At 37.6% G+C, this 23,626-nt stretch overlaps 1 protein-coding gene across 7 annotated transcripts in view; it reads right to left on the reverse strand.

Annotated features, from left to right (window-relative positions):
• Window positions 1–201: 201 nt before the first annotated feature.
• BICD1 (BICD cargo adaptor 1) overlaps window positions 202–23,626 on the reverse strand; it is a 169,841-nt gene continuing 146,416 nt past the window's right edge. For 2 of the 7 annotated variants that reach the window (XM_042051288.1, XM_042051292.1), the window contains 2 exons: window positions 11,855–11,930; window positions 5,806–5,907 (listed from right to left, as the gene is read on the reverse strand). In XM_042051288.1, the coding sequence (XP_041907222.1) occupies window positions 5,820–5,907; window positions 11,855–11,930 (164 nt within the window). In that variant the 3' untranslated portion in view covers window positions 5,806–5,819. Of the gene's footprint in view, window positions 5,908–11,854; window positions 11,941–23,626 lie in introns of all 7 variants that reach the window. The other 5 variants (XM_042051290.1, XM_042051291.1, XM_042051287.1 and 2 more) reach the window with 3 other exon arrangements.

Here is a 23,626-nt window from a genome sequence, read left to right on the forward strand (position 1 = left end):
AGTATCTGCCTCAAACTCAGAAAACAGGGGAAGCACCTTGGCTTTAATTCTGATTCCCTTTTCCTTTAATGTTGATTTCCCTGCTTGATACCTTTTAAACTTACAATCATTGATCTCGAAGAATTAAATAATTGTGAAAGTCTAAGCCAAGTCAAAGCACTGCAAACTGCTGTGAATAGAAGTAGACCAGACAGAATGGTGTTAAATGAACAAAAATGGCCAGTTTATTCACTGGAACAGTTATGCATTACACTGTAATTTTAATTGGAACATAAAGATGTAAGAATCGTATATCGGCTTCGTTTAATTATTTTCTTCAGCACTAGAGTGTTTTTCCCAACCATTTGACTGCATGATCATATTACACATGTACAAGCACAGACTTTATGAATCCCTCACAAGGTATTAATCTAGGATTGTCTACAAGGACAAGGAAAAGTTAACATGGGAATTACTTCGATTTTAAAAATAAATGATGCATTTTTGGAAACAAGAATTATTTAACTTTTTTGCTTTTAGCATAAAGTAACAACAAGAAGAGTTTCCAATACTCAGTCTTTAGCAAATGAACATATATACTTTTATATTCTTCACCACCTAGAAACACTTCATCATTTAACCCCAAGAAGGCAGGACAACATAATGTCAATTCAACATAGGAGTAGCTGAGTTATTACAGCAGTAAACATACAGTATACAAATTTGTGTTTGTCACAAACTCCACCAATGCTAAAACTCTTTTGAAAGGAACACAGCAATCTGTATGGTTCATTAAATACAGAACATCATGCAAATGGAAACATTCAATAGATTACAAAAGTCACAAAACATCGGTTTTCTTTTTTTTTTTAATTGTTTACAAAGGATCAAGTTAATTAACCCTTTAACAGTCAAACCACAGGGCTGAAAATCAATAGGGCAATAAGTAATAAAATGGACTTAATTTAACCACTGGCATAGCACACATAGCCGTATCTGTGAACAGGAGAAATAATAATAAAATAAGCTAGATTACTCCTATTTCTTGTTCATAGCTGTTAAAATACCAACTAGCTAGCAAGCCAGTCTACTTGAAACTTTTATCAAATGCTTCTGTTTATTGATTTTCCAAAATATTTTTGAAATCAAGTAACCACATATTCAATAAAAACTCAGATTAATATAACACTGAGAAAAAACATACACTCTTATCCACTCTTGTACAGCAGATCATGATAAACAAAACAAATAGAAAGCTTTGTAGAAAGACATTTTTGAAATACAAGGCTCTATCACCCAGAGTCTGCCCGCACATTAACTCCAGTAATGAAATATTGGATTTTTCCTCTGTCAGTTTGTCATTTGGTTAGCATTACATTTTACAAAAGGGATTTTCAAGAACTCCACAGGAAACAGATTAAAAACCAATAAGGATTTAAGCTGTGCACCTCCAAATGAAAGATACAGACTCTCTGTGATAGTTCTCTTGCCCTTCTAGCAAGAGGAATATGCATATCACACAAGAAATAAGAATTTTCTAGCTTAGTTACAGATATGGAGAAGCTACACAATGTTAACAATGTCATGCACACATTTTCCATTGCATATTTTGATGCATTTGTGACTGAAGGCGAAAGGCAATTGCTTTTTATTTCTTTTCCTCAGGATGCTTAATTACACTAAAAAAAACCCTTAATGGTTAAAAAACATCTGAATAGTATATATCCCTTTCAGACTCACTGCATACACAGCAAATGAAAACTGAAGAATAAGTGATGACTGGAATTTTTAAAGAGGTAACTATAGCAATTATCATACTTCAAAGGTAAAACATCAGTCCCTGCCATTCTCAAACGAAGATTTCCGAGGAAGAAAAGAAAGAAATTTACTGTAACCTCAGTGGATATGCATCTTCTGCCAAAGAAAGGAACAGACCTCAGAAAGGCTGATGTAATCTACACCTTATGATGATGATCAATCCAGCTTTAAGTGGAGTTGGCAGCACAGCTATTGACTTTGGCATCGCAGGATGAACGACAAGGTTGGTACCAAAATTAGGGCCCAGACTCCGGGTGTCATTCCCAGTGGGATAAGGACTGGGTCAGATTTTACTAACAGCTTACTTAAGTATGTCCAGCATAAGTATGGTGAGCAGCCTTCATAGGTGAGGTCATATTTCATAACTGAGGTTATATTTCATAACATAATCTCCTTTATGTACACACATTAATATGGCAAATGACTTAAACAACTTCATAATCTCTTTAAAATAAAAAACAAACTGAAAATCAACTTGGCATCAAAACTTGCAGCGTTAATTAGAGTTTCATTCTATGAACTCTGCAGTATAGCTATGATTACATGAATTTACTGTGAAAAATGTGGATAGAGAAAGCACAGAGATGCCAACCTGTCAATCAGATCAATCAGAAAGAATATCACTGTTGCCTCCATTTAGAAAATTCTATACAATTAGCATGAAAAATGGTTATATGTCCTCTTTCTGTAAAACCTCCATATATGTTCTGACTGATAGAAAATATATTTTTCCATACTATTACATTTTACAATTTATTTTTCATGTTTTTCTCCCTTTGATTTTTTTACCTATTCTTTTTTTCCTCACACATTTCCTATAAACTTCATTTCCAGAAGCAGGTCATTCACTGAACAAGGAATAATTTTTCACTACATCAGAAAATAAAAGCCAAACCAAAATGCCCCTATTTTGACCTAAATGACCCTATTTTGAGTAGGCTACTTCAAATCCAAAGAAATTTCAAGGCCATCAAACAGAAAAAAAAGCTGTGTTTCAGACACAAAAGTCAGAGCAGAATTTGAATTTCTTCCTTAATGAGCAGAACACATAGTAGTGTTTCGAAGTATACTCAACCATTACAAATATATGTATAATTTTTTATTAATCCTTAAAAATCAGAGTAGATATCAACACAACATAAGCTATGTTTAAATGGGAAAAATGTAATCTTTTGCAACCCTTAAAAAAATCCCAGGCTTTTGCTTCTGGTTTTGTCTGCATGTAAATATTTCCTACAAAATCTCTCACAAAATTTTATGTTATCAATCAGTATATAACAAAGAAGAGGTTTTCATCTTAAGTTCAAGGTATGTATTTTATTTTATTTTATAGTGCTTAACTGACAAAAATTGTCCCACATAGTTTTGTAACTTACAATGCAATAACTACAACCGTTTGCACATTGAAGTTGGTTTGTTTCTAGTTCTCTTACATTTCCAACACTTACATTTTATTACATATAAAAAAATGTAAATTGAAAACTTAGAAATTAAAAATTTAAAACTTAAGAGAATAAAATAATGTATTTCTATAAAACAGGGCCACAACTTCTATACCACTGAATGTTCTTTTATAACTCTTGATCCACGTGGGCATGCATATGTTTCTAAACTGTCTTGATACCATTTTTCCCCCCCCCCCCAATAAATTTGTATCTATACAGAAAGGAAACGTATTTCACTGAATGACTGTTTAACTAAATTTTTGGAAAATGCCTTTGATTTAGATATGAAAATAGGAAAAACTATTCCAAGTGCAGTCAGTGGTAACTGTATTCAAAGTGCTATGCAAATTCCTTCTCTTATTAACAATATACAGTAGCTGTCTTTGTTGGATGCAGATATCCATACACCAATCGGACAAGATCAGGAATCTGGAGATGCTTTTTGAAAGCTGAGTTTGCCTCAGAGAAAATACTGTGGGTTTGTTTTTTTTTAAAATCAAAATAGCAGCTAAACTCAGTGTCAGACATCATGATAGAGCTGAACAGGGTTTCACTTGACCCTTCTGTGACAAGACAACAGGCAGGTTAAATATGATACTGAATAGCGATGTAAAGGTATATGAGAAGAATCACGTGAACCCCATGGAAACCAAAGTCAAAACACTGCTGAGTGTTATCTGTTTGATCTGATCAGGACTGGGTATCAGTTTGTTCCTATTTTCTCTATCTCTGTGTTTTGTTACAATAGCTTAGCTGCTTTGCCAAGGTTACACGACAGACGCTGTTGATGACATAAAATATTTCTATTTACAGCACCTTTGTTCTTGGTACTATGGTAGTAATGTTTTGTTAGGCACACTGAGTGGTCACCGATTCTTTCCTCTGCTGATGTTTTGTGAATTGTAACATTTGGTAAGCACTGTTACTAACAAAACTGACTTCATTTTCTCAGATTCAGGCAGAATTTGAAAATATTGTTCCAGCCACACCTGCAGCAATTTTTTTTTCCCCAGCTGCCCCATACCTTAGGCTGTACTGTGTTTCCCACTCGTAGGTCATGGATGTGCTGCAGAGAAGGAATAAAGACGTGGAAATATCTAAGCCTCTCTTCTGTAAATAAATTAAGGCCACCTAACAAAACAAGGAGCCTGCTAGTTACCAACAAGTAGGCAGGTAGGCAGCATTGCAGACTTGTTTCTCTAGCTGATGACCAGGTGGGAAACCATAGGTGCTTGCCTTGTTGACAGGTACTGTGCAAAATAAATTGCTCTATCCTTGACTCTGTTCTGAAACTCACTGCTTTTAAGAAAAAACAGGCTTACTCAGCTTTTACAGGAAAGAATCTTTAACTAGGAACACTGTGCACTGTTGCGATAGAGTCTGCGTAGTGTTGATCACCTGAGTATTTGTCATAAACTGACATGAGCTAAGGTTCTGTGTCTGTTGATTTTTGGCAAGGAAAAAATGCACTACAGTAAAGTCCTGCTGACTTTGATCCACACCATCAACCCTACCTGCATGAGTCCTTTCACCACAGAATACTTCACACGAAATGCACACGACTTCCCCATTCATACTAGCCTTTCCTGGTAAGGCCTCGAGCTAGGATCCTGAATATGGGAGCGGGAGGAAAGAATGTTTTTAATTAGCACACAGCATTTTACTTATTTTAGATTTTCTTTCTCAGATACCAAATAGAAAGTAATCCCAAAAAACAGCACCAATTCATGATGCGAAAAGTATAATTACAATGCAAGCAAACAACTGAAAACAAATCAGTACATTATCCTTTCATCTCCTTCTTAGGCTTAATAATTATCTTTCAGTGAAGAGCTAGAACAAAACCAGAAGCTAGTGTAATAGGAATTGAAAAAACAAGTGCATAAACAATATCAGTGCAGCAGCAAAATATACAGTCATTGTTAACATTCCAATTCAACCCATTTCCAACATTTTTGTGCAATAAGAATTGGCCATGTGCTGGCCAATGCAACAAGCCTCTTTTTAATATTAACACAGTCATTCTTCTCTGAAGCTATTTCTGCTTGGATTTAAAAAATAAAATTAGTTAAATACAACTCTCACAAAAAAAAAAAAAGGACCATATTTTATAAACACAAAATTCTGGTGCAAATAAAGTAAGAAATAAATATCACACCTTTGAAGACAAAAGGAAATTTGAACTGATTCCTATGGCTGAACTTAGAGGATGTGAGGGTAGGATTTTTGTAACATATTTTTTTAACATTGGCTTAAGTCTCTCATCATTTCAGAGGTAAAGCCAAGCAGCTGGGAGGAACATTTTTGTCGAGATGCTAAATTTCACTACACTTCAGTTGTGATAGCACAGTTTGAGTACAACCAGAGGAACCATAAAAAGTCTTCTTGATAGGTTGGGCTCTGTGCTTTGTGTTCTTCTTCTCAACCTTCCCTCAGTTGCCAGAGCAGGGGATATGAATCCAGACTTGCCAATGCAGCAACAAGGCAGGATTGTCTACCCGCTTGCTGGGAACAATCCCAACCTTTGTTGCATGAACTCCACTCTGTTTGCATTTTCTCTTACGTTGCATATGAAGATTAGGGGTAAGGAGGAGGCTTAGAGAGACAGTTGAGAGGGGCACACTGAGAGCTGGAATGTGGCTGCTCTTCTGGAAGAGCATTAGGACTGAAAATTAAAAAGAGAAAAAGTGCTTAAAATACAAGGCAAACTTTTTACAAGCATGTAAATAGTACAGGGCTGGAAACAAACTTTTAAAGGGGATGAAGCCTCATCTCTAAATCCATATCCTCAGACACACAGTATACACAAAGAAAACTCTCAGTGCACAGCAAGTCAGGGACACTTGGATGCATTTGTGACGTGGCCCAGATATCCCACTTCACAGTTCCTGTACAAAACTGCTGTTTGCATGCTGGGATGACAAAGGCTGTGTGGAGAAAAAATGCATCTGTGAAATGGGGGAGTGAATTTGAAGGACAAGATGCAGGTGCCATCTTTACGTGAGTATTAAAGATTTTCTATATGCAGCTGATTCACTGTTTGAAATGAAGGACAATGCCAGGCTGGAAATCAGGTTTCATAGCTTTGTGAAAATATGATGTCTTACTGATCTTGACCTATTTACTAGTCCTTTTGTACAAATACAGTGTAGTTTTCTTCATCAGGCCCCTTAACCACTACATATTTTATAATTTACACTCCCAAAGTGTGGGGATTTCTAATGTTTTGTTTTCTTTTGGGGTTTGTGCTGTTTGAATTCTCTTCATTCCCTCATATACTTCTGTCATTTGACCGTTTTTCATGCACAATATGTCTGATAACAGCATTCACCTGTTAAGACTCTAAAGTGCATTTATAGCATTCACTGGCATATAGCACAGAGAGGTCTGAACCAGCTTCCAGGGGCTGGAGTAGAAGCAAAGAAAAGGGGTAACTAACACAAACACACCCCACTTCTTGGTGAAGAGCCGTAGAAAAACAAGATACCAAAACAAAATGCAAGAAAATGTTGTTTATAAAGAGAGGGGAAAAAAAAAAAGGAAAAAAATACCACAAATCCCAGTTCTTTAATGAGTCTGGGAAGAGGTTTTTTTCCTAATGCTTCAAATGTTCTACAGCGTTGAAGTTATTCCAAGCTCAACAGAGTGATATATGATAAAGCACCATCATTTATGTCTCTGTCTTCAAGAGAATTTGCCTTTTCTGTTTTCCTTCTTTAGAAACCGTGCTTTTACATATTATCTCTGCAGCACAGACTATTGGAGTACTGGCTGAAGGAATGCAATTAGCCTGTTGCTGGAAATGAATCAATTTGAAATGCCAGAGGTATTTGGAAAACTGCTACTGGAAATGCCAGTGGTACTGAAAATGTCTTTAGTCTCCACATATAGCATTTACTTAAGGAAACAAAGGGATGACGTTGTGTTTGACTGAAGAAAGAAAGGAGTGTGCACCACCACCATTAAGTAACTTGATGGCAATGTCTACATTTCCAAATCAGAGAAATCTGGGAGGTTTTGACCACAAATACACAAGTATTCAGCAGGAGCAGCTCTGGGCTTATTTGAAGATCATAGAATTGCATGTCTTAAGTTAGATTCTGTTTCCTATTAATGCTCCTGAAGATGAGTTTCTTGATTGAAAAATGGGTGGTGAAGGGGGCTATAGAAGCTCAGGATCTCACAAGTTTTGTTTTGTGCTCAGCTGTTTAATAGCTCAGTCTCAAAGTGTGTAGTGTTATGGACTATGACACCTCAGTTTATATATTGATTTAGTCTAAATCTAAGCACCTAGGCATAAATATTTAATCTAAAATATTTAATCTAAAATATTTTCTTGAAGCTTTAGTAGCTGGACTTGTTTAATCAAACACCCTGACAACACATCAAACCTTCCTTCTCTAAGTAATTCTTTCCATGGCCATATCTATCCTTTCCCTCTGCCATATTCTGCCACATGCAGATGCAGATACAGCATCCACAGAGAGATCTTATTGAGATCTTTGCCTGCTCCACACCAATGAACAGGAGGGACTGCAGATTGACCCAAAAGGTCTGTATTTACTCTCAAACTTATCCACTCATCAAGACCCAGCTCCTGGCTTCAGCACCTCCTAAGTTTTCAAGACAGGCTTAGGAGAAGCCCTAGCCTTAATTCCTTCAGAGACAGAAAACTGAATTAGAATCTTACCATCACATTTGGGGAAGATAAACAAGGAGGTAATTACATGACCCTACAAAGACTGGCTTACTCTTCTCCCTTGCTGCCTTGTTTCTTTTTAAATGGGACTCCTATAATTGCCAGAGAGGAACAGAAACTCAACACACACATTCCTTGCTTGTTAGCAGAGATGTGTTTGTCTTTTGGGGCTTCCTTCCTAACTTTAAAAATAAGCAACAAAAGATGCTCATACTCTGAGGGAGAGAGCTGGTGAGGAAATGGCTGTAGTTACAATGAGTTACGTACAGCAGTGGCCTGCAAGAACCTCTTTGAGACACATAAGATTCTCCTCTACACAAATAGAAACAATTATAATAACATTATGGCATGACCTTCAGTACAAAGACAGCCATGACAGTAAAGACTAATACAAATTATCCCAGGCTATGCTCAGATTAGAATTATATTAATTTTCTCTTCCTGGTAATTCTGCATTGCTTCTTACTTTGAAATACAAGCACACTTCTGTGCACAGAAGAAAAAGAAAAATTTGTTTTATTGTTTCTTTTTCAACAAATAATAACTATTAGGGGCATTAGGAAGAGGAAAATAAAATTGCAAGGCTATCAGGCACCTTTATAGCAACATATATAACCACATCACCTGCAGCTCCAATAGATTTAAATTTTTTTCTAAAACTCTGCTGTTTTACCTTCCTCTCCTCAGAAACACAATTCATCCAGTTCATTAATGCAGATTACTGTAGCAATACATAAACTAAAAATACACCAGAATCAGCAGTGACACACGGCATTCAATGTGCTTTTTATGGCAGTAGAGGTGCTGGTGGCAGCAGGTCCTGGAGCTGAGCTATCAGACACACTGACAGTCACAGACAGCAGAGGATGGCAGGGGAGATTAATAACACAAAGCAAGAGAGAGACATGGAAGGACCTGAGTTTTTGACTATAAACAGAGAAAAAGGAAGAACATTGTCACAATCACCCCATGGGATATGTGTACTTTTTAACACACTTGGTTTTCACAGACATTTTTGTAAACATCTCTTTAAATGCCTGTATCATTTGGGGATGAATTCATTCAATTGATGAATAAAGCCTGTGCAATTTTTTGTGTTAGTATTATTGTCTGGCTTCATGCAGCTCTTTTATTTTTTTCCCTAGCACTCAAAATGCTAATCATGTATTTCTAAAATTTCCTGGAAAATAGTGTGCAAAGCCCTTCAGTGTTTGTAAGCACTCTGTTCTGTCTTAAAAATGTCATTTACATGCAACATTGTGTGGCATTGATTGTAACTGTAACAAATCAGCAAAGGAAAACATTAACAGACCGATGATATCTTCAGATTGCAAAAGTTTTGCATGCATTAGGTTGCATATTTTACCTTATTTTAAATTTATTTCCTACTTTATATAAATAAAAGCATTATTTCATATTAAAAGGCAATATTAATTTATTTTGAGGCATTGGGGAGTTGTGGTTTGTTTTTTTATTAATAGATAATTTGGGTCTAGAGTTTTGGCCTCTGATAATGAAAGTAAGGTTTTCACTGTATTCAACAGAAACCTGAATACAATCCAAAGACAGACACACTCTTTTTAATATTGGATAATGGCAATATTTTAGTCTTGTCCAGGTATTAGACAGGTAGAGCTACAGGTGCTGGGAAGGGGGAACAGCACCCAGTAATTTTCCGGGCAGGCCTGGATTTGGTTGCTTGCCCCATATCCCTGGACCTAGAAACTGAGGTGATGAGTGGAAGGCAGAGCAAGATTTTCACGCATTGTTGCATCAGTTTACTTAAAAAGATCTCTTAAGGCAAGTTCTCCAACCAAGTTTCAGTTGAAACATGCAGATTCAAGCAAAAAGACCAATGTACAGCTAAAACAAATTGACTAGATCTGCCCTGGAGTCTCATTTGGCTTGAAACTGCGTAGCTTATCTAGTGAGATTTACCAAAGCCTATGCACTGGAACCACAATTACAAAAAGGCCAGAGTTATACAAGTCCCACTTAAAAACCATAGTATAGATAATGAATGAGGGAAATCTGTGAATCTACCTGCCTTATGGTCAGGCATATTAACTGGTTTGAGCACGATTAGACATCGCAGGATGTGGAAAACATCTGTGTGAACCACAAGCCTTAACAAGCTCTTGTTTAGTCCTGAGCGAAGTGCCACTGAGAGGTCACATTACTGCAAGAATTGCATTGGAGACTTTAAAAAATAAGCCCAGCTCTCTCCTAAAATGGGTGACTTCAGGGCTGGGCAGAGCTTTCATTAGCCTCATTTGGCATCACCCTGTGGTGTAAATCATATGTGCCATCCCAATAGGGACAGTCAGAGGACAAGGAAGGGTGGGACAAGCTCCTGTTTTCCTTCTCTGCTGCATTTAGAAAATCCAAACCTCAGTAAGTCCAACTGGTTCCTTAAATGCCCTCAAATTTTAGTCCAGATTCCAATTACCTTATTTAAAGAACTCAACAACTTGTGCCATTGTGCTGATTAGGTTTAAATCTATTGTTCCACTTCACGGCTTTACAAGGCTGGGCAGGTAATGTGGCTGAGGCAAGCAAGGCAGCAGTGTGAATATATCAAAAACAGTGTTGTTTTGACTTCACCAGACAAGTATCAATTTAGTGGTAAAAACAACAGCTATCTGAAAGTAAATTTTTCACCTTAGTGTGTAAGGTGTGTGTTGTTTGTAGGATGACTGACCTGAAGTTTTTAAAATATTAACCATATTTTTAATTATTAGAAGAAGGTAATGCTTGCAGATAAATAAACGTACACCAGTAGCAAATCAGGTAGGTTTTCCATTCTGAGAAGAAGTTTTAAAATTACAGAAGCAATTGTTTGTTAGAATTTAGAAAGGGATGGTAGTAGAGCATATTCTCCACTAAGAGAGTCGCTCTGGAAGGAACAGAATAGACTTTAGTTTGTGACAGTAAATTAAAAGGGGTTAAAGTAAGACTCGTTGATCCAAAGCACTTAATGATAATCTCAAATTGCTGTAACATCTAAAATACAGCAGCATCACTTTACTGGCATTTTAAGGATTTTAAATGTAACTTGCAATTTTTTTTCAGTGAGCTGTAAAAATCTAAACTGCAAATCAGCAAATGACACTTTTCAGTTATAATGAGTTTACACCAACTTCTCAGTAAAATTTTCATATTACTCTTACATAGTAAAGAAGATAATAATACTTCCATTTTGTAGGCAATAAAAGAGAGGCACTAACTTGGTCACTACAGTTCAAGCAAAGGCCTAAAAATGTAACCTATTTCAAATGAGAGCACAGACATAAATAAATATCTGCACAGAATGTACCATGAACAGATAAAGAAAATTATTGTAATGTCATTTTGCTTTGCTTAGGTTTGAGGTTGTGCCTTGATTAACTCAGCCATCCCAGAAGCATAACTTGGCCTTTGTTCCACCTGTGAGCAAGGACACCAGGAGTTTACTTTTAAAAACAAGATTAAAAACTGATTCTGTTGGGTCTGAGTTTCCAATCAGGGAGAACTTGAAAGTGTCCGCTAAAATCTCAAAAATGTCTTTAAAATGCCACCTTACAAAAGGGAAGCCTACACCTACCCCTGAAATTAAAAGTCTCCCATTTAAGTAAATCTTTCTAGCAACAAACTAAAATCATTACTATTTTGGCATCATTTAGAAACTGCATAAAAATATCTAATGAGGGCTGCAAGATCCAGCTTTGCATTTTTTCCATATTTTTACAGGGAAACAAGCACACGAATGCTGTGACTCATGTTTGTACTGTCACTGCAAAAATTACCACTGTACCTCAAGCTGTTAAAAGTTTGCTGTTATAGAAAAGTGAAGAGCTTCTGTGTGAGGAAGAGGAGGGGGGTGGCAGGCGTGCATGCAGCTATGTGCAAAGAGAAGAGAGTTAGCAGAGTTTACCTGACAGTCTGGCAATCTGGCCCCCTGGCTAGTTGTGAGCCGTGTGGCGGTATGGAGGCAGCAGGCTGCTGACAATCTACAAGAAACTGATAAATTAGACATATATACAGAGAGACTACAGAGCAAGGGGTTAGTAATGGCAGTACACAGGCTATGCATCTCAGGGAGAGATTTAGTGAGGAATGTGCTCTTGGTGCCTTATCTGACAGAAACACCTTTTTTCTGATTGCAGTGACATTGGCTATTGCCTTTTTCGCCTTTTCAGAAGAAGCACTGGAAACGTTTTTGTTTGTTTTCCCTTAGCACTGGCAAACTTTTGTTTAAACAGACAACAATAATGGGCTGTATTCAGGACCTGGGTTAAAACCTTATACTTCTCATTCTTCTGCTCAACATGAAGTTGTTTTGCTCACATCTAATATGAAAAGGGCCAATAAAGCTACTCAAAGTTTATCCAAGGAACTTATATCCATATAAAAACAATTATGTCATCTCATTACAACATACAAGAAAAAGCTCGTAAGAAAGTCTTTATAGTTTCTGAACAGTGCTTGTGAGATTGGGGTTTTTGTAGGAAAAAGGGAAAACTTGATACAGTCAGTTTCACTGTTCTGTCTAGATTATTTTATCAATTCCCTGCCAAAGGAGTTTCCACATTAATCACTTGCAAAGCTGTATTATGGTTCTTAATTTATTAAATAACAGTAAAGCCAAATAATCCTTCATTTTTATGTTTTCCTGTGACATTCAAAATATGAAGACAGCTTTAAACTGGATAATACTTGTGGGGCTTCATGAAAGTAGTGGAACAAGACAACCCTGCTTTCTAAGTCACTAGTGTCTACTGAGATTTCCAGATCTCCAGATTTGCGCGTTTTCCCTGCGGCATTCTGGCCTTTTCACTCCACTGTCTGTGTGATTCAGACTGTCACACAACAGAGTCATCAGGATCTTTTCAAACATTAGAATCTATGGGTGAAATTCTGATCTTATGAAAAACTACTGGAGATTACCTTTTGTCTCCAGTAAGACCTGCAGACCTTCCTGACTGCTTCAATCTGATTCTCAGCCTCTTTGGTGGAATGGGGTTATTTTCCCCTAAACCTTAAAAATGAGACAAGGGAACTTCACGTAGTTGGAAAGAATTTCTTTTTTGTTTTTTCTTCAACTGGTTGCTACTTAAAGCTCAACACGAGTAATACTTTTTCTTTACAATGCAGACGTTTCTCAAAACCCCCTTCTATTATTTGTCTCAATCAATGGAAGAACATGCAAGTAATTCGCTGTCAAGAGTGTTGAGATGACATCAGGTACTGCAGAGCAACACACCTTCATAGCAACACTGAGCATCATATCCACTATTACAACATTTCCCTTGCATACCAGCCCACAGGGCCTCTCCCTAGTTCCTGTGAAGATCTGTGCTGACCTCCAGTGGGTAAGAAGCAAGTACACCCAAATCACTGGTTTCTTCCTGCTTCAGCAAAGAGGAGAAGGGTTTGGACCTATTTTCTAGTACACAGGTTAGAAAAATACATGCACAGTTTGTGCTGGCACCATTGTGTCCAGAAGCAGAAATGGAGTAAGAAAGGATACTCTGCCACTCTCATTTACCAGGACTGTCACTATAGCCCTCAGTGCATCTTCTAGCAGAGCAGTACAAGAATTGGCAATGTATTTGAGTCATGAATAGAAGGGTCTGTCATTTCAGCACAAAGTTCAACTAAAACAAGAGGTGTCTGAGGAACAGACAGATCAGGATAACTTCAGGCAGAAAATGATAGCAAAAAAAATTTTTTTAATTAATGCTTTATTCTAAACAAAATAGCTTGCAGAAGTCCAAAACAAAGTCATGCCCCACAGGTTATACAAGGTAGTCAGTGAGGAAAGAAATACAGAACAGAATGCTGTGTGATGAAAAGGTGCAGACAGGTTTCATTAATACAGAAGAAATTGTTCTGACAGGCTTTTCCAGAACAACACAAATGCCCAATTTATGATCCTATTCTAATATCTCAAACACAGTGCAAATATTTTATGATGCATCTTGATCTGCTACATTTGGCAGAGTGCACGAACAGTGAGCCAGATTCTGGGAGGATTATGCAAGCTGGGTAATAACTATTTCAGTGTGAGCACACTCCCTTGACTTTGTGTGAAACACAATTCTAGCTGGTGTCAGCAAAGCTCATGCAATGCGGCTCACGTTTGCATCAGGAGCAGATCTAGTGATCCACATGTCTTAAGATGACTGAATCGTCCTCCTACATCCTCCAGGAGTGAAGTTTCTGAGGATTATGCTAGGAAAGAGCTAAGCAGAATGCATATGGCTTACATAGACACATTTCAAATTCAAAGAACCTTCTTATCTACTTATGTCCAAGTAGCTGTGCGAGAGCTAACTTTATTCCTTCTATATTTAATCCTTTTAAGTATTTTGGAAGATTTGTAACACCCTTCTCTAATGTCATGACAATTATAAAATGACTTCTTTCTAGTAAGGCACTCCTGCCTGTATCAAGTAAATGTTTGTTTCTTTCTGAAATACTCTGCTGAAGGTTAAAAGTCTCAAAAAAGTCTTTACTAATTCTGTGGTCAATGTCACATGCCATGAAGACGAGGTAAGAAAGACATGCTCTCTTTTACTAAAAAAAGTAAAAATATATTTTAAAATCACATTGGAAGAAGCCTGTTACCTGTATTTTCCAAATCTGAGGGCCTGTCAGTCAAGCTACAGAGCAAAAGGACATCCTGTCATTTATGAAGAAGGTACTTGGGGTACAGACACAGATTACACTTTTTGGTGTGTCTTCTAAGACTACCACCAAGGAAATCATGAATAAAGTTATTAAATACAGACTATCTTATTCCTCCATCATCTTCACTTGCTGTGAGGAAATAAATCACTTTGGGGCAGGGGATGAGCTGGTTGATCTCAAGTCCTTTTACAATTCTATGAACCTATAACAAAGAAAGGAATTTTAGTGATCATTTCAACCACAGATGGCAAAGAGGAGCTACTGGACGCAGAAATTCACATGCCAGTTTTCACTGAATTCAGCAGGAGTTGTGCCTGCAGAGCCTTGTGATAATATCCAACAGCACTTACCACTGGCTCCATTGGAATTGAGGCTTGATTCTTGCTATATGTTAGTTTTGTTTCAATTTTTCAGTTCCTGACATTTTAGCCACTTGCACAATGATGATGTAAAGGGCTCAGAGATTTTCTCTCTCACAGATTAGCCACTGCTGATTTTCCTTTGGAACCTAAGGCCTAGTCCTAATCAAGCTAATCAGCTCCTGATGTAAGAGCATTAAAAAAATACCCAGGCTCAGAGAAACTACATCTGCTCACATGAGCACTGAATGTGCTGCTGTAAATTATCTGCTGGGAGCAAATATCACCAAAAAAAAGAGTATTTTCCTATGCTTCCCTTTGGCTCAGCCACAAAAACAACACGTTTCCCTTGTGTCACAAGATGTGCTCTGCCCTCCAGTCCATGAACTGGGTGACTAATCAACACAGGTCTGCTTTACTGGGTTATTTGTGTCTGAGATGGGCTTGCCTTCTGTTGACATCAGCAATGTCCTCACTGAAAAACCTACATGCAAGAATTTCCAGTCCCACCTGCTCAGGACTCAGCACACTGCAATGAACATTTCAGCACATTTTGACTCTCAGTAAATTCCTAATCTCCACACAGCGCTCTCAAATACCGAGACTACTCAGAATCCCAAGATAAGCATAACATACTTTTAACTGCATTTAGTTCAGTTAATCAATGAAAAAAAAATTTTCCCCCTTTATCTGAAAGGGTAAAATTGAGAGTCAAACAGCAAACTGATCCACAGGTACTGTTACAGATTTGTCATTTCTGATATGCAAACATTGGGAAAAATCTGTTCTTGATAGATGAAAAGCTGTCAGTAAATGTTTATGACCAAATAAATAATAAAATAATATGACTGAGGCTTTTTCAGCCTGTTAAAACAAAGCTTCCCTGGCATCTCACTGATCACTTCAGGCCAACAGACACTCCTTCTTTGCTAGTTAAAACTTTTCAGGCTATCTGACTTTGTGTTATGCTACCCAATGTCAATGGAACTTGTTCCACCAAGTCTGAGGAATTTGGTAACGTGTCTATGAAGCTGTTAATTGACAATTTACTTGAAAAGAGAAGCTGTCTCCATTAATATGGTAATGAATTGTTTTCATCCCTGAAATGTCAATTTAATGGGAAAGAATGAATGGTTAATAGCATGACTTGAAAGTATTGGGCAAAGAACAGATCAGTAGCCTCCTGGTTGTCCAGATGTAAAAACGTGTTATATCACAGAGCAAGACCTATAAAGATAATAAATCAATCCTCTCTGCTCAAAGGTGAAGAACAAGGAAAATTTCCAAACCAAAAGACAAATGTGAGATGTCAAGGAGAATGGGGCAGAGGGTGCTAAGATGCTTGCCCTCCTTGCTGAGATTTATAGAGATGCTTTCAAGCTGCAATCTGACAGGATGAGAAAAGTCCCCAAACTGTTTATATACAGGGGTGATGAGGACATAAGTTTATACAGCTGACAGCTGGTTTACTTATAATTTATCTTCATTTTTCTAACAAATGCCAAGAAAACTTTGACCTTCCTCAAGGCCAAAAGGAACTTTAAGAGGTAACAGTTATCACAAAGAACAGCTGGTGAGAGGACAGCTGTGACTTACCTTCGGAAAGAGCCACAAACAATGGTACAGGTCAAAGATTAGAAGAGTCTCTCCCTTCTCCTGCTTCCAGGGTCAGTTTGAGTCTGTAAATTACACAGTTACCTCTGCCCTACACACACAGCCCAGCAGATCAGTCTCTCAACTGAAAACTGGACACAGTTCCATGTTTCTGCAAGCTGCCCTGGAATGAGAGGGCTATGGTGGAGCAGCCACTGGGGTTCCATGTGGATCCTGGCTGGCCTAATTAACCCCAGCTTGCTCAGAGCAGGATTGATTCAGATTGTCCTGGCCTGTGAGCAGAAGGAGCAGTGTAGGAGGACTGGCCCTTGTGCTGATACATTCTACCACTCCGTGACTGCCAGCCCCATCCTGGCACAGCAGCACACAGTGCAATTTAGCTCCTGCACATTTTCCAGCAGCCACATTAGCTGGGATTTCCCACTGTCTGAATTTTACCTCTCTTCTATCCACTGAACAGTGGATCATTGATAGGAGATAGAGAAATGTGTCAACCAACTATCATTTTCAGCTTTCTACACGGTCAAGGTAATCTACTATGAAATTCCTGTGTTGAGAGTGCAAGTACACAGGTAACTCACATTTTAAGCTTGCTATTCAAGAACCTTAATAGCTCAGATTACTTTTGATTGGAGAAGTTACAACAACAATTAATTCTTCCCCTACTTATTTCTTAGTCTTCTTAAAAACTGTTTGAAGAATAAGAGATGTGAGCATGCTGCTGACCTCCCATTAAGTACCAGTATCCATATATTGCCCTAAAATGCAGTAGGCCAGCTGTAGGATACATCTAAAATCCTCATCAGCTGCTATCTCCCCATGCCCATGCTCTTTTCTCTTGCAAAGCAGGCCCAGGAATGTCCCACTGTCACTACAATAATCACAAGCTCCTGACACAGGCCCTCCTTCTGCTCCTCCTCTGAGCACTTTAGGACAAGGTCAGACAGAGTTAACCTAACAGAGGGCTTGCTGCTAAATGCTTCTCAAGAGTAAGAGCAGGTATGGAGTTTAACTGCTATTTTCTTATGGCATTTAGGGAAATGCTATCTATCTTGGTGATTTCCACAAACGCACTCATGGAGCATCACTAACAACTTCATGCACTGCCTGGCACACAGCACAGACAGCCATGGTTTAGTAGGTCACTGATTCAGAGGCTTTCCAAAGCATGTCAGGTTTCTTGGGTATGTCCTAGTGAGTTCTTTCATCTATACAACAGCTACACTATACAACAGCTACACTACATGGAGTGCTTTTACCCTTAATTTCCTTCTTCTGCATGACTTCACTTGTATTTTCTTTTTAGACATGAGTTATCCCAAATCTAGAGAGCTGTTCCCCCATCAGTCCATGTGTTTCAGTGGTGATGTGCCTGCTAGCTCCAAGTAGCGTGATAAAGCTATATCCCAGCCTTGCCTTTTCCTGTAGTTCACATTAAGAATAGCTTTTAAAACAGAAATAATATCTTGTCATTAACAAAATTAGTGAAATGTATTTTTCTTCAGTTACAGGCTCAGAACATTAAGAGGTTTCTTGTCAGCTCTGTAGCCTTTTTCGCACTTTCTATATCACAACATTATATTATTTCTTGAATGGTTTCTGTGAATGCTTTAAATAATTCCTCATTAAATCTACTGAGAAGCTAAATAATGGGTTAGTACAACAGAAATGGAAATGGCATAAGCTGAAAAAATTATCTTCAGTTCCTTTCTTTTATATACATTTCATAAAAAGCACATTTAGAAAGGTCTGATGATTCATGAAACACTCACTAAAAGACACACATTTTAAACATTTCAAAAGAGGAAAAGAAAGGTCTTAAAATTACAGAAAACATCACACTTTGATCTTGTTGTTTACCATGGAAACATAACAAGGATACATTTCAGGTCACAAAATCATCCAGAGCAAAAATACTTGCACTATTATATGGATAAAGAAGGGCCTGATCCAAAACTTGAAGTCAGTGGGAAGAGTAACTTTAGTAGGCTTTGGAAGAAACAACGTAAGTTACAATTATAAGGTTCTAGGCCCCTAAAAAATGCAGACAGGGAGATACTTACAACCAAGGACACTAGTCTTGTTTAAAGAATTGCTGTGAGCTTACTCCACACACCACAACAACCCAAGGAACTGCTCGATTAGAGAGCTAAAATATCAGCATGTCTAATTTAAACAGAGACTCAGTTCCATTTTGCCTATTTTATGAGGCAAAAAGCACAATATTGAATACTCCTGTGTATTTGAGGGCAAAAATCAGCAAGTCATGAAACCACATTAAACCTTGTCATAAAAGAAGATAGAGAGGGATGGCTTTTGTTACCAACATTGTAAAGATATTTCAATCTCTGTTTTAGTTAATTGGTAGGACTGGATTCCAAAGCCCAAAAATTTTCATAGAAAGCAACAAATATCTGGTAATATGCCTTAAAGACTTGATGTGTCACCTGTATACCTGTTTAGCTAGAAAAATAAGTCTAAATAAGACTTTACTGGAGAACTTCAACAAATGATGCTAATGTAAACCATTCCATCCAGCAATGATGTCATAGCTTAGATACAGAGAAAAAAATGTCAATAACCTTTTAATGAAAATATACAGCAGTAAGGCATGGATTTCACTGCAATCTTTTTTTTTTTTTTATGTTTTATCAATCAAATTAGGGCTTCTATTAAAAACAGATTTTATTTCAGGATTTTTTCTTCATATAGTCAAAAAACATAAATAAAAAATAAATTAAACTTGTAGAACTGCAGTGAATTCATGCCACAATAGCTAAAGCATATTGAAGTAGCTAAATTACATTGATCAGCATGAAATGTATGGGTTTGGTCTCATCAGTGGCAACTGTAAAGCTAAATGCAAGAGAGGAAAAGCACAGAGTGAAAAGGTCCTGTTCACAGTGGCACCAAGAGGTAAAAGTACATTTAGCCAGCTGACTTCTTCATCAGTTACAGCCAACCAATGTCCTTGGCAAGGACACGGTTCTTCAAATTCAAAACGGCCTCCACAAGGACAACACACCATGCTTGAAATGGCATAAATATGCAATGCTCATCAAGCTGAGCTATATGAGCATATCAGATGCAGGACATGGCCCTGAGAGCAGGAAGATATATACATGTATCTGTATATATGCACTGATACCACTCATCAAACAATGAACACATACAGACACAAACATGGCATGTTTACAGAACCCACAGAAAATAGGACAATGCAGAACAAAAAGAGAGAACACAGATAATAAGTAAATAATGACTGAATTATCCTTTTTGTGAAGAGCATCAAAAAACCCTTACACATGATTTTTGTTTTTAAAAAGCCTACTAAAAACATATAAAATCCATTTTTCATGAAGAGCAGAGACAGATTAGACCAATATTGCATGAGTCTTACAACAGCCAGTAGCCTGTCTGATTGCACAAGCTCAGAGACACCTTGCAGGTACAGGATCATCATCAACACAAGCAAATTCCCAGCAGATAAAAATATACCATGCCTTCTCAGAAGAATCATCCATGGATCTCTAATGAAGCAAAGGGCAATTTGTACTCAGACTAAATTTGTGTTGCCAGAATAAAGTTGCAGGTTTTTTTAAAGAAATAATGATTCTGAAGAACTTACATGCTTTGGATTGCTTGGACGAAGCAAATCAAACTTTCCTGAGGGAACAATTCAGAGTAGACTAGCCTGACTAATTAAATATTATATGGCTGCAGATCTTGTATAATAGTGGTGGCTTGGTTAGCCACCTGTCCTGCTTTTCAAGAATAAATTCTTTCACTTAATGTACAGAAAAATCCACATTGTTCAGAACTCAGTATAAAATTATCTAAGTTAAAATCAGCACAGATAGAGGTATCTAGATCCTAGTCATGTTGATTTTCCTCTTCATCAGTCTATAAAATTTGTCCACAAAGGAGAAATGAGAAATATTTAAAACTCTTCACTGTGTGACCTGAGCAATCACAAAGATCTACAAAGCACCCTCCTGCAAAATTCATTTCTGAGCTGATGGCGTTCCTCAAAGGACTTCTTCCACAACCATTTTCAAAAGAAGCTGTGCTTTCTTCTGTGCTCAGATTTCTAACAGTCCTGCTGTTTCAAAATTGAGAAGTACATAAAGAAGCAAAGTTGAGATACTAAAGTAATGCCTATAGCAGCCAGGCTAAAAAATTTGTAAGCAGCTTTCTAACATTGGAACTTCAGCTCAAAAGCAAAGCTGAAACTGTTTTTGGCAAAATATTCCTAAACAAACAAAAAACGTGCACAATTAAAGACCTTGAACAGAAACCCTTTTCATGACACAAAGAAAGCAGACACAAACCTGCTGTCAAAAATGTATTTCCCTGACCTTTACACAGGCACACCTCTCCAGACAGCCTCCTCTGTGCAGAGTGGTGTCAGCCTGAAAACCTCTGCTCAGCTTCCCAACCCCTGCATTCAACAGGGTAGGGCAAGGCAGCTTCTACTCACAACACACCTTTTGAAGATGATTTCCCATATCTTCACACTACCTAAACAAGATGAAGAAGCAAGAAGGAGGAGCCAAAACCAACAATCTTGCCCCACATGCCAAGTTCCACTTTAAGGTTATTTAAAGAAAAATACAGAAGGAACATGAGCTTCTGATTACACTGAGAATAACCTTTTATAGAGTATTTCTCAAGTCATATCTAAAACACTGCACTTAAAAAAAAGCTCAAAATCCAGAAAGAAAAAATTTTAAAATAGCATGAGAGTGTATTCTTCAACCCTTGAGCCAAAACGGGTTACTCGATACCTCTCACGGACTACCAAAAGCCCTTGATTCCCTATAACACTAAGAGCCAGCCTCCTCAGAAGACCTTCTACTCCTTGTTGTGCTAAACTGTGTTTGTGCTACATCAAACAGATCAAAGCATTCCCAGGTTTCTTACCTATTCTTCACATTTTAAACCACTCTCAGTGCAAAGGCAAGTAGCAAAGACAATTCTTAAGCAACTTCCCTTGAGTTCCAGCTTAAAGATTTAATTATAAGACTCCCTAGGACCTCAACTTTGGGTCATTGAGATTTTTTATTTTCATTTTCCTTGTTAGCTTTAAAAAATACTTTCCACCTACAGAAGCTGTAAGTTAGTTCTTGGTGACACTATAGGAATCTCCTTTGGGACAGAGGTTTTATAAATTAAGTTAAATTTTATGGTAAGAATGCAAACCAACAAACAAGAGCTAGTTATTTGTATCATATTGTGATTCATGTTTGATTTGCCTGTAAGCATAGGGGTACATCAGAAATAAATCTTGGATTATGTTTTAGTAAGAGTAACTATTACATACTCTTAATTACATATCGTAGGTGGTGAGCTTAGTGCCTGAGCAGTTGCTATACTATTATGTGGCTTTCTTTGTGCTGTCTTTATCTTCCACATTAGTATCTTCTTGTGGGAACTAAATGCCAGGCTGTAAATCACTCTTGAAAGTCAGCTGAAAAGCAAGTGTGCTTTCAGGGTTAGTGTGCTTTCAGAAAGGAGCAACACTACAAAATTACTTAATTTTGCAAGTTTGGTTTTGTTTTTTTGTTTGTTTTTTTTTACAGGTTTTCAGAAGAGCTATTTTATGAAATGGATTTAATTGTTCTTTGTAACAACGAAGAACAATTAAATCTAAATCCCACAAGAACACAAATCTGGGACTGAAGCAAACTAGTATAGTTCTGTTGAAATCCGGTCTATCCCGGCTTGGGTCAACCAAACATCTGACCTCAGCTGGGCTTGGAATTTGAGAGAAATGTGTCACATTTAAGGCTGCTACCTTCCTTTTACTATTGTAATACAATAAAATAGATATGACTGTAAAAATTTCTCGAAAAGGAAAAGGATTACTCATTATGATCTGTATTCCTTCAAAATATGAAATACTTTTTACAGTGTTTTCCTGTGTGGGATTTTAAATACCAAGCAAAAACAATAGGGGAAAGAAGCATCTACCACATTTTGTTTGGAGGGCACTCCTGCAAAGGAGACTCTCAGGTGGTCTGTTGTTGACTCTGTTTGAGTGAGAACACTGCAGCCATTGATTGATTACTGTCCTTCTCATAACCTGTTGGGAAACCTTTTACTTCAGGTACATCTTCTACACAAGGATCTTGATTTAATTTTAAGCTAAAATAGCAGAACTTGATATTCAGCTTCTGGAATTTCCATGTTAAAGTATCTGACAGTGATGCCTTAGGTTTTAACTTTTGTATTTTTCAAATCCTGCACTGCTTAGTGGGTAACTCTGAAGTTTCGTGTGGCCTATTAACTACTGTTCTCTCATGCTGGTTAGACATAACAAGCCTCTCTAGGTTTGCTGTTCAAGGACAGCAGGCCCCAAAATGTGTAAACTAAAGCCTAGAGAAGGGGGGGGCAGGCAGCAAACTTGGGGCAATCACATCATCAACTGAGGCTATAATTGGAGAGTTAACCCTGATATGCAAATGAACCAAACTTATTGAAGTGTGAAGAACTCATGACTCAGCATCCATCTTGGGTGTAGCCTTTTGACTGTCCAGGGTGTACCTTTGAAGGCTCTTCAAATAAATACCTACTTTTATTCTCTTTATTTTTTTCTAGCCTCTGTTTTTAGGTGGCCACCTCTAGGCATCAGCAGAGAAAAGAGTGCTGTCAAGGCAGATACTACAGGAGACCTTTTTAGTCTTGTTTTTTCCTTGAAGAGGTTGAGAGAACCATATTTCATATTTGGGACTGTGGTATATTAAGAGGCACCTAGTGACTTCATATTTGAGGAGAATACAACTGCAAAGGAAAGGTCATTTTTCAGTCTTACACACTGTCAAATCCAGCAGTAGGCTTTCTATATGCCCTGACCTTTTCATGTAGTTAGGAAAACAAACACAAACACATCCAAAGGTGGGCTGGAATTGCACTGGGCACAAACTGGATGCTTCTGTCTATCAGAAGAATAAAGACTTGAAAGTGTAAAAATACATGTCAGCAGAACAGAAGCAAAGAAGAAACAAGCAACAAAGCTAAATGCATACCAGTACCTAGGA

The sequence above is a fragment of the Corvus kubaryi genome, unplaced genomic scaffold, assembly GCF_017639235.1.
Source record: "Corvus kubaryi isolate FWS band 111438036 unplaced genomic scaffold, C.kubaryi_AGA036_p1.0 74, whole genome shotgun sequence".
Taxonomy (NCBI): domain Eukaryota; kingdom Metazoa; phylum Chordata; class Aves; order Passeriformes; family Corvidae; genus Corvus; species Corvus kubaryi.